This window comes from Urocampus carinirostris, chromosome 4 (assembly GCF_059441175.1).
Source record: "Urocampus carinirostris isolate Australia breed hairy pipefish chromosome 4, RoL_Ucar_1.0, whole genome shotgun sequence".
Classification (NCBI taxonomy): Eukaryota; Metazoa; Chordata; class Actinopteri; order Syngnathiformes; family Syngnathidae; genus Urocampus; species Urocampus carinirostris.
Window position 1 is genome coordinate 34,652,779 of NC_142352.1, and position 12,206 is coordinate 34,664,984.

A 12,206-nucleotide genomic window follows, 5' to 3' on the forward strand; every position below is an offset into this window, starting at 1 on the left:
AAAATGCTTAGTACTTTGGGATGTGTCTGAATTTTACATCGTTGTCATATATTTAATCTGTTTGACATCCATGCTCTGATAATGAATACGATTCAAATCAAAGTTTTTCACTAGTTGCTTGTTTTTTATTTTTCACAGGGTTAATATTTGTGAAAAGAAAAATAATTATATTCAAATATTACGTACTCAAGAAATCCTGGAAAATACAACACCGCAGTAAAATACTGTACTGTAACAGTATACTTTACAAATAGCTGTTCTTGTGATTTCCAGCTTCCTCCATTACTGGCAACTACAACCCGAGATCTAAATACACTGCCCAATTAAATTACATCAATGCTGTTTTTAATGACATTAAAAGAGAAGTCATTGTGTAGTAATGTTGAACTGACTGCTATTTATAAAAAACAAAGTGTGTCTGCTTCCACATCAACACAAACAAAATTTTGATCAGCGGCCATGTTAATCAGCCTCATTTTGAGGGATTTATTGCCTTCATACACGCATCAATATGATTTCATACGACAAAACTCTTAAAATCTGCAACTAAATGATTCCCAATACAGAAAGTGCCATCACATCGCTGATAACAAGATATACATTAAATTTTTACCAAAACTTTATTGTGTGCATCTTGAGCTTGAGCTTGTCCTTTAAGAATTTGTACAAAGACACAGTCAGGTATTCATTTAGATACCTGTAACGTATGTTTATGTATATGCTAAACATACAAACATGCAATATAAACAAGACTCAATTTTATGATAACACAATCTCAACAGCTCAAAGTCAGTTTAAAACAAGAACACATAAAGATAATAACCCCTCATAAACAAAAACAGTAATCATCCTTATCACAGGCCTCATGTCCACTTTGACATTTATTGCCTTGCCATGTTACAGTGGACTTTCCACTTCTTAATAAAGTCAAACAGCATCAACAAGGAAGTAGTTCCATTGTGCTAACAAGTACATGTAGACGTATCCATGGTTTGTGTTGGTAAGGAGTCCCAGAAGCCCCTTTGGGGATGTTCTGCTCTCACCACGGTACAATGAGTCATGCTGCATAGCGAGCCAAGGGTGTGTTCACCATCTTGTGTGTTCAAATCCAGCTTGACAACCCAGCTTGTGGTTTGCCATGTTCGCCAAAAACAAGAAATAGGCACTATTCCTGAAAGGCTACTTTTTGATGACGGAACTTGACCAATAGAAATAATCTAATACTTAGTCGCAGTTCCGCCCTGAACTGCGGTGACTGGCCCTAACGAGGGTAAAGAAGAATTGAACTTGCCCTCGTTCCAACATGTCTCGCCTTACTCATTGTGCTAAAAAATGTTTTCAACAACACACCCTTAATTGGCTTTCAAGCCTTTTACAAAAGGAGCAGGACCATTAGTACATTTTTAGGTATTTCAGCAGAGCCTGTTATGTTACAGTGGACCCCTGCACCTTTGTAAATTGGTTGGTACTCAAAACAAAAGGAAAAATAATGTTCCTGGATTTTCTGCACTATAAGGTGCGCCGGATTATAAGCCGCACCCCCCAAAAATAGTCTTTTATAAGGCTCACAGGGCTACAAGGCGCATGGATTTGAAACTACAGAAAAGACTAGAGTTACACAAAATAATGGAGCACCATATTTGTGTATTGATTGATAAGACAAAATATATCGCTGATCAAAATTGCAATACGTTGGAAGCGATGAGATTCGCAGATTGTGTCGGGAATAGCGCCGTAACCTATTCACTATACTATTAGCGATACAGACCACCTTTCTAAAAATACATTAGGTTTTATATCATCAACATCACACTATTTTTAATCATGTTAGAGACTGGACAAACAGAACATTCTCCTGAAAGCAGAAGAGGGAAATAACTTTTTGGTGAATCTGTCGATGAATCGGACTTTGAATGACATTAAATAACTACATCATAAGTTTTATGTTGCCATTTTGTTTTCATAGTTTAAGCTGTCAATAAGTTGTTTTAATAATTGCCGCAAGCATTCAACATTTGTCACTTACAATCTTTGTTTAAGTTTGGAAAAGGTAAAACAAAATTGTATGCCAATTTTTAAATACGTTTCCGTTTACTCCATTCTCAAAAATGTGCATCTTGTGCTGTGACTAAAAATTGTGTAATTAGACCTATTGCTTTTTCATACGCAATCAAGATCCCTAGTGCCCTGGTTGTTAGGATACGGCACTCTCACCATCCCTATCCAGGTTTGATCCCCATTGCCACCAGTTATGCAAATGATATTGGTTATATTTGAAGGTTGAAAAATAACGTCAAAAATATGGACATTTTCCCTTCTGCATTTCCAATTTTATACGTATTCAGGGAGTACATTCAAATATCTGGCCAATTTTTGTTTTTTAGGTGCGCCATATAGTCCGGAAGATAAAGTACTTTAGCGCCATTATTGGCATCTGTGTGTAAATTAAATGAATTGAGGAGTTACGTTTCGAAACAAATGTTAGTTTGTCACCATTTTGTGTCATCAATAGCAGTGCTTTCACAAACAGCATCACACTTGTGTTTCGTAGGACCTTAACTTCTGTGCCACAAGAGCTTGTCTAATTTCAAATCATGCATTTTTTGCTTACCTACTAAACAAAAAATTAAAAAAATATAGTGGGGAAAGAATCTTTCCTCTTACAAACAATTTTGTTCTTTTTGAATTGTTATTTTTTTATTTTGCTGAAAAAAAAGTTAAACACCTGGTAAAACTTGAATGGTCAAATAAATGGGGAAAAAAATGACTCAGCAAAGTTATTTAGCTGGGTTTCCAAAATCATGACACTATTCAGGACAATTTGATGAGAACTCCGACAACATTGTAGCATATAATTTCATTTTTAAAAGTGATCTGAAGCCAACTATTAGATATTTGTCAACTGATAAAGTGTGCCTTGGCCCAAAGAAAGTTGAGAATAGGACTTTGGAGGGGGAGGAAAACGACAATCACAGATTGCATCGTTCACTGTATTAACACAAAGAGGGGATACATTCATTTTGTCCAACAAAATAAGCACAACTCTGAGTGGACTATATTTTCTATCAGTGATGGTCTTGTCAGTGTCCTCTGGAAGATTCTTCCTCAAAGGCTCTGTTGTCATAGTGATACTGTTGTCTCTCAGGGTCAAAGTTCAGAGGATGAGTGAGTGGGACTTCATACATGTTTTCGCCACCAGCCACCGTGACCACAGTGACCTCTTGTGGCGACGCTTGGGCCGTGATGTCTTCCTTCTCCACTCCAAGAGCCTTCAGGATGTCACATTTGCACATGGGACAGGTCCTTTTTTCCAGCAGCCACGGTTCGATGCAGGCTTTATGGAAAATGTGCTCGCAAGTGAGCACGGTCACCACCTCGCCTGCCTTGTACGACTCGATGCACACCGCACACATGTGAGAGTCGTTGGTCGTCTCATCGTCGTCTCGCTTCAGGGTACGCACTTGCAGGCGCCCGATGGCCTTCTTTGCCTCTGATTTGAGCCTCTTCTCAGCTCGCTGGTGCATGCGCATGTTGTAGAGACGGTTGGCCGAGATGAACAAGAAGTAGGCCACCGAGGCGGCCGTCACGATGAAGAAGGCGATGGACATGAAATAAAGCCAGTAGGTGTCCATCCAGGGGCCGTGAGGGTTCCCCGCATCGATAATCATCCGCACTTGCGTTCCGTTCCTAACTAAGTCGGCGATCTCGACGCCCAGACCGTTGCCAATCATGATGGACACAATTTCCAACGCCTCGGAGTGGAGCATTTTCATGGTGTTGTTGCCACTACCGTCCTTGTTGTAGACCACCACGGCGGATGCTCCCTGTCTTTTGGCTGCGTTTATCTTTTGGCTGAAGGTACAGTTCCCCCTTTTAACGAGCGCTATCCAGGGGGACGCGCTGTTGTTATACACTGGAATACCATCCAGTCCACAGCCCCTAGGGTCTGCGTTGGGAAGGACGATGACACCTGCAGCTTGGGCCAGCGGAGAGTTGATGCCGTAAATTCCACACTCGCATTCATTGTTAACAGTCAGGTTGGCGCTGATGAAATAGTTGATATCCACCACAGCGGTCCAAAAAACCAGAGCGGTTGAACAATGAAAAAGTCCAGACAAACACAGCAGAAGCAACCAGCTCTGTTGTGTCTCCTTAGCCATGGTTACACTGTTCTTCCTATTCAAAACAACAGGAAGCGCTCGACAAGGCTCTTTACCTTCCTTAACACGCCTTTTTCAGTCCCAGTTCCTGCTTTTCGAAGGCACGACGATCTAAATACACCTCAGCTTTCACCCTACCTGCTGCCAGCAGTAATCTGATACGAGCCCTTTGGTAACATAACACAAGCTTCGCGTCAGCCGTTCACCTCTCCTTATCTTCCTGAACCTTGAACGCTGTGCACTTTTTAGACAGAGCAGGGTGCTGCTATTTCACAAGTTGAAATAAACAGGCAGCCTCCACCTATCCTATTCCCACTGCAGAGGATATGAACTAAAAGAAGGCACACGGCAATAAGTGCGTGATAAGGAATACTTTCGGAGTACAGGTCCAAAGCGCAGAGCTGGTGTGTTTGAGTCATAAAACAAGCTAGCTTTTGCTTGTGTAATCATGAGCAAAGCAACTCAACTGGTTATTCAAGTTTGGACTGTTTCCTTCCTTTATTCTGTGGTGAAGGCATGTTTTGTAAAACAGACAGAAGTCATCTGTGTTGAGAGGATAGTTTCGGAGCATAACGGAAATTTCACTTGACAAAAGTAAAGCTAACTATGTTTGAATAGCTTCACTTATCAAGCTCTGCTATGAGAAAAATATTGTCAAGCAGCCTTTGTTTCCCCTTACAGACAAGTGAAAGTACAAAACACACACACAGAAACACAGAATAGAAGATGATTCCATTGATAAATGAGAACACGGGGTTTTCTGTCACACTATATTCCAAGTTGCCTCACTAAATTGGAGCAGTGAAACCACAGTGGAAAAGTGTTAAATATTTTATCTAAAGGCTGAATATAAGAAAAGCTATGTTGTGTTTTCACGGTTGACATAGCTGGAGTTAACATTTTTTGATAACAAGAACAATTGGTAACCAATAAATTCCTGAAATATTCACCTTTGAACTGCTACAAGAATAAGATCATAAAATCCAGTGTATACTTGTTCATACACAGCTCATCCCTCAGGTTTTGAGCTTCAGAAACCATGTCCATGGCCCACCTAAAAATGTTCATCATGTAGACATGTGTGCCGTCTGTTTCCTCGTCCACATAGTGTGTACAAATAAATACATATAGAATGCTGTACTGTACTGTACTGTAAAAACATAAACTATGTTATCTTTATGGATACTGCCACCTTCTGGCTAAAACGTGTAACCAAACTGAGTAAAAAAATAAAACAAACTCATAATTGTATTTATATTATCAACAAGGGTTAAATAGAACAAACACTAAATGATATGCCGGCACCACTGTGTGTTTTCTTTTATCAAAACCTTTTGCTTCAGAGTAATATAAATACATGGTTCCAATGTAATATATATGCTGTATTACTTTCACGGGTAAATCAATTACAAGTGAAAATTTGGGAAAAAAGTAAAGATGCAATGCTGAGGTTACCAAACTGGTAAGAGTGAGTGATACTAACATTTTTGGTATTGATCCGATCCAAGTAAGGCAAGGCAAGTTTATTTGTATAGCACAATTCATACACAAGGCAATTCAAAGTGCTTTACAGAAATGGCAGACAGGTTAAAAACACACAATAAAAGACATTGAAAATTTAAAATGCATAAAAACCACAGATAAAACATAACAAAATCAATGAATTAAAATAAGGTAAAAGTGAAGAAAGCAGATAGAACCCTTTCAGTTGTATGCACAGTTGAACAGAGCTGTTTTCAGCCTGGACTTAAACATTGTCAGAGTAGTAAATATAGAGTAGTGTTGATCAATACCAATCCTATACTGTACTTATACGTCTTGCTTGGAAATCTAAAGATCATTGACTAATTGAACAGCTCCTCCTTGTGTTGGTTTATAATCACGATTAAAACTGTCTAAAATTGTATTTTTTTTATTAAATAACTTCAATGCAAACTTTATCATTATAAGAAAATAAATATAAAGATTTCTATAACAACTGTTTTGGAACCAAAATTCAAAAAAGTCAGTCCAAAAAAAGCAGCAATGTAATAAAAATACGACTATCACAATGTCAAGTTGACAATTACAAAACCTTCCATTGCACAATATTTTGAAAATGAAGTTAAAGTGAAAACAGGGTAAACAATATAATGTAAAAACCTTTACCAGTATGAAAATCAAAATACTTAAATGAAAAGGATTGTTTCAGAACAAAAGTTAAGAGAGACAAACAAAAAAAGCAGCAACGTACAAAAGAATACAAATACTGTTTAACCATGTCAACAGGGCGCAACTAAAAACCCCAAATTTGCCAGAGAAGTTCACATTATAATCCAGTGCACCTATATTGAGCTAGAAATACAATAAATGAATTCGGCAATGCATAATTATAACAAAATGCTTCTACAAACAGTAATGATCTATGAATGAATCAATTCATTTTAGTTGTGAAGGCACATTCTATAATCTGTATGTTCCATGAATTATACTTTTTTCATCTTCTGTTTTAATCTCATGCACCTTATATTTTGGTGCGCCTTATATATGAAAAATAAAATCTTTCACGAGAGGGAATTTTTGAATGTGCATTTATATCATAAGCAGTTGCTCCTTTCATTGCACAATATTTTGCAAATCCAATCAATTGTGCAAATAAAGTAATATTAAAATTGGATCGAAATTGAAATTTATAATGTATGAATATTCTTACAACACACTAACAACAGCATTAGAGTGGTTGTTAAAATGGCAAAACAGTATCAATCAACCCTATAAAACTGTGCCTGGCATTTTTACTTGAACGCCTAAAAAGGTGCACCCAAAGTAAAACTGAAGCCGTACTTGAACCATTTTGAATATCATCATAGTTTTGGTCTCTTTTTGAAGACAACACTTTGAGGTTCTCTTCTCTACTGTCAAAATCTGTTTAGGTACTAGCAGCACAAAAGTATGGAAGTTTGAATACATGTATGTTTGCACGAATTTTCCTTGGGAGAGGTCCAGGCGAACTAAAAGTGCCATGTGGTGACTTTTTGAATAATTGCCGATATTTTGGAACATACAAAAATGATCTTGGTTCTACAGAATGCTTGGGGCATCTTATCCCCCATCCAGATTCGAAAAAAACATGGATGTCAGGCTTGTTTGGACTAACTATAATACTGGAATACTTTTACTGCACCCTTGTTGATGTAATATGGTGATTTATATTGGATTATGAAATTGTGCCGGACATTGGCTGAAATGGTGAGTCCCATCTTTTTTGTATATTAGCCCTTGTTTGACTTAAATGCTCACCGTGCCTGCAAATATAACTGTATCTTTTTTTCTCTCTCTGCAGGAACTCAGCGTTCTAACAATATATAAAATGCCTGGAAATACTTTGAAATTGTTCTGTACATATTGGATAATTTGTCGGCTATGATGCCACTGGCCCACGGGTAGTCATAATGTTTCAAGTACATTATTGAGAATATCCATATTTTGATCGAGCCGCCTAACCTTTTCAACCCGGGCCTCTTCAATTCCTCAGCTGGAAATTCGGTACATAAATATTATAAACAGCTTATAAAGGTTATGAGTTAAATGAAAACATGAAATGGGAAAACATTTTTTTAGACAAAGTGTAAACACGACTGAGTCGCAGAGGTCCCAAAAAATAATTTCTCGTGCGATTGTTGTTGCTGACTGAGTAATTTTGCTATTGTGGTCTCAATAGGAGCTGAGAGCAAAAGGAACGTTCATAAAACGACGACAACCACCAGAGGGCATTGTCGGCTCAGTCAACTTTAGATGGTCGAGAATCTAAAATTGTATGGTTTACAGATACTTGGCTGTTCCTTTTTTTCCACCAATTGTCACAACTTACAAATAAATACCTTAAATTAATAAAAACACACTGATAAAATACAGGGACAGGATGCATGCACAGGAGGTTATTCATTCTCATTACAAAAAGCAAGAGGATATCGACCCAAAAATCACAGAATACTGAGATTTGCTGACCACTTTTAAGTCAAGTCATTTTTATTTGTATAGCCCTAACCATCACAAATCAACCCAAATACATTCAAAATTTTTCTAGGGTCTCAAAATGAAGATGATTTCAAACGAGGTAATTCTGGTTTTCACACCCTTTACTAAAATACCATGGCAAAGTGCCATCCATTCATCTACTGTGCCTTCTGGTATGTTTGATCAGCTATTCTGGTATGTTTGATCAGTTAGTGATCACAATCAAGCATAGAATGAAGTATGCAGCCTAAACATAAACATGGTCATGTTTAATAGGCCATTTTAAATTGTATGATGAATTACCAACCGATTTTTAAAAAAAATATAACATTCTTAATCTAGAAAACACTGTTGAAAATAAAAGGGGGGCGGGCGGGGGGCATTTAAAATATGCCTTGGTTTTACCCGAAAATTTGTCTCCATTTTTAGAATTGGAAGTCAAACACAAAATCCATTACAGATCAATTTAAACTTCATGAGGGATGTTCTAATCTGGAATGTACAAATTGCTGTTCAAACATTTGCTTCGGCACAAAAAAATGTTAATATTAAACAGATGAAACGTCACAGAGGAAACTTACCAACGATGTTGCTCTGTCTGCTGTCTTTTTCTTCTTTAAGGGAATAGAGAGCCCACCGATGGAGCAATTCGATTAGGGGGTTAACATGTCCTAACATGTTTCAGACAGTGACACCGCACAAGTAATTCAAAAGAGCATCAACCTCTAATTCACAAAAGGGAACAACAAAATATTCGTACTAAAAAAATAAAAATAAACAGCTAAAGGTTGACTAAAACATTTTTGGTGGTATTTATGAGACAATTTATTGACATATTTCCTCCCACGCTCAAAGCAATAATAGTTTGTTCTTTTATCAAAAACCAACAACAAAAATAGAATAAATGAACAAATAAAGAAACATATCTATTTTAACGCTCGGTTGTTGTTTTTTGTTTGTTTTTTGCACAATTTTGTCTAGTGTCTCTATGGAAGGGATGTCAAACTCAGTTTAGCTCTGGCGCTGGATCCAAATTTTCTGTTCTGAGGCGGGATAGGTAAAACAATTTTAATTTCAACACTCAATTTTTATGTTTTTTTTTTTCTACATTAGTTACTTACCCTACATATTATGATCACGGATAATTAGGTCTCTTTTCTAAACAAAACAAATGTATTCCCAAACAATGGGGAAACGATTTTCATGTTTGGCATTAAAATGTGGTGGAGTCCAAATATTCTACATCATTTGAAACAAAATGCAACAATGGCTTTATTAAATAACGTTTTAATATCTCAACAGTTTGGGCCACATTTTCTCCCTCCTGATGGACATATGAATGGTTGTGGTGTGGTTAACTCAGCCAAATTGGGAAAGTATACAAAAAGGAAACTGTTAATGACATTTTAATATTATTCAAGTCAATATTATATTCATTTGTATAGCCCTTAGTAACAAAAGTCTCAAAGGGCTGCACAGACCTCCAATTACAACATCCCCTGATCTGAAACCTACACGAGGGCAAGAAAAAATTCAAAAGCCTTAGGATGAGGAAAATGAAGAAACCTTGAGAAGTGGCCACATGTGAGGTAATCCCCCTTCCAGGATGACCAGGCTGCAATGGATGTTGCAGGGGCATCAACAGAAAATACAAATTGACAGCAACCTGCCCTAAAATCTTGACCAATGCAGCAGGTTCTAGATGATGGTGTACATCAGGACCAAGTGCCAGGGCGATGGCTCAAAATGCATGCGCCATGTAAAAACCAGGCTCATCATTCTCCATCAAGGACAAGAAGACAAGAGGTCAACATCACTCATAAGCTATGCAGTGTCTCTCAACTGGTCTGAATTCAGGACCCCCTATCGCACTATGATTACAAGCTGCAATCAAGGAAAAAACACTTCTGAAATATGCTGATGAAAGGATTGCGCCTTTTAAACCAAAGATTGTAAAATACATTGACATCTTTATATATTTATAAAAAAGAAACCCCTTCAAGTAATAATATTCCCTTTAATGCTCATTTAGCTGCAGTTTTAACCAAATTCAAAACGCTTCATTTCAGTAGGCTTGTCTTCAAGATAATGAAATTCATTTACCATATATTCTCTGCGTTATCTGCGTTTGTCCTGGATTAACACAGGTAAACAAACTTTAGATGTATTTTTTGTGGTGTGAAATGGTGGTTGTCAACTCACATTTTCAGAGAAGTATTGCCATCTACTGTTAAGGAGTTAAATGACCCTCAGATATTTTATTTACTTATTAAGCCAAGACAACGCCCGCGACTCACTTTGGGAAAAACACTGATCTATAGAAAACAAATGTGTCTTAAGCCAGTGTCCGAAACTCATGACAACAAGTTACCGGACACCAGGGCCGGCAACTCTTTTCACAACTTGAAACACAATGAGACGACTAATCGCAAAAAAAAAACATTGTTGCAAAGTATTAAGGATTGATAATCAGAATATATAACGGAACAACACTTTAAATTTAAGTTTATTATAAATCTAGTTATGACATTCATTGCGTGTATATGACATCGCTGTTTTCCATCTGCCATCAGTATGTACCTGTATTTACTCATCTTCATTCATGCAATGTTTGCGTGTGTCGTCAGCTACAAGTCACGTGAACTCCTCTTTCCACGATGCTTTAAATGTACGTTTTGTAGCGTCATAAATTTTGTTAGCTTCTTTTGAATCTTTCTTCCGGGGGTGAGGTTTTGGCTTGATTCCTAACCACTTATCCATTTTTCTTGTGCTCTCTGTTTACTTTGGAAAATGATATGCAAATGCACCACCTTATAAGGCTCGGGAACGTCCGGAAGCACAAAGTTATTCGATGCAGGCTTCTGATTGGCTGCCGAGTAATTGGCAAAAGAACCAAAATTCCGAAATTTCCAAACCGAACAAAGATTTCGAAATCGGAATAAAGCAAATTTATTTTTATTATAGATATGATTTGAAAAAAAATCTTTTGGGTTTTAAATAATGTCGGCCACCCGGGCAGAGACGTTTTGTAAGTTGTACGCCCGACGTAAAAGATGCAAGACCAGGGCGTCCGGGCAGACGTTATTTCAGACACTGATATAGCGCTTTTCAAGTCAATGAAGACCTCCTAAAGCACTTTACAATGTGTTTCACACTTTTCCCTTTCACACACCAATTAACCGATAGCAGCATCAGCCATGCAAGGCAACTACCTGCTATCGGGGGCATTAGGGATTCAGTGTCTTGCCCAAGGACACTTCCCCCAAATTGATTAAATCAGATATTTGTTGCCACATTGTTAACAGAGCGTGCCTATTTGAAATGCTGGGTCTTGGTTGTTTTCTTAGAATCTACTGCACCTGATGGTAACTTGTTTGCATGCAACAATGAATGAAAATAAGTGTAATGATAAAGTATATACAAAACTAATGAGATTTTGGTTAGTCACGTTGCACTGCTCTTATGTTTGAACAGCACTGCATGTTTTCATGTATATCAGAATTTTGACATAATTTCCCTTTGAATTCAATTGGTTAAGTTTTTTTTTTGTTGATTTATATACATATACCTGAATTTCGACCTTGAGTGTAAAACTCCCGGGCTGAAAAAGGGGCCCACTCCGCCATGCTCATGTGATCCAAACTTAGACTGATTCCCATTTATTGCATTTAGCTTTGTTTTTAGGCATCAAGTGAATCTAATCAAACCTTATTTTTTATCAAAGTGAAGCAATGTGCTGATTTGAATACTAAGTGCAATTTCAATTTCCCCTTCTTTGGCTTCACATCCTTTGAGTCGGCTTGAATTAAGTTTACACATGTATCTTCTATTCTTACTTAAAGGTGATTTCATCCCTCTTAGTATTGTTGTTTTACGTTCCAGAAAATGTGATTTTCTTGTGAAAATGTTTTGTTTGTAATGACATCATGTAGTCTTGATCCTCACTTGATCCCCCCCCACCCCTGGCTACAATCTACTCAACTGGAATGCCTTACGACTCGTGATCCTCGCCTCTCAGGAACACAAAAGCCCTTAAAAGATGATTTGGCC

General features: G+C 37.5%; 1 protein-coding gene across 1 annotated transcript; it reads right to left on the bottom strand.

Moving 5' to 3' along the window:
* Positions 1-597: 597 nt before the first annotated feature.
* On the bottom strand, positions 598-4,579 carry LOC148367410 (E3 ubiquitin-protein ligase RNF128-like). The gene has a single exon (XM_088334313.1). The coding sequence runs from the start codon at positions 4,158-4,160 to the stop codon at positions 3,081-3,083; it is 1,080 nt and encodes a 359-aa protein (XP_088190439.1). The 5' UTR covers positions 4,161-4,579; the 3' UTR covers positions 598-3,080.
* Between the last annotated feature and the right edge of the window lie 7,627 nt (positions 4,580-12,206).

What these genes read in the sequence shown, in the direction of transcription:
- LOC148367410 (XM_088334313.1), bottom strand. Translation starts at nt 4,160, where the DNA reads ATGGCTAAGGAGACACAACAGAGCTGGTTGCTTCTGCTGTGTTTGTCT.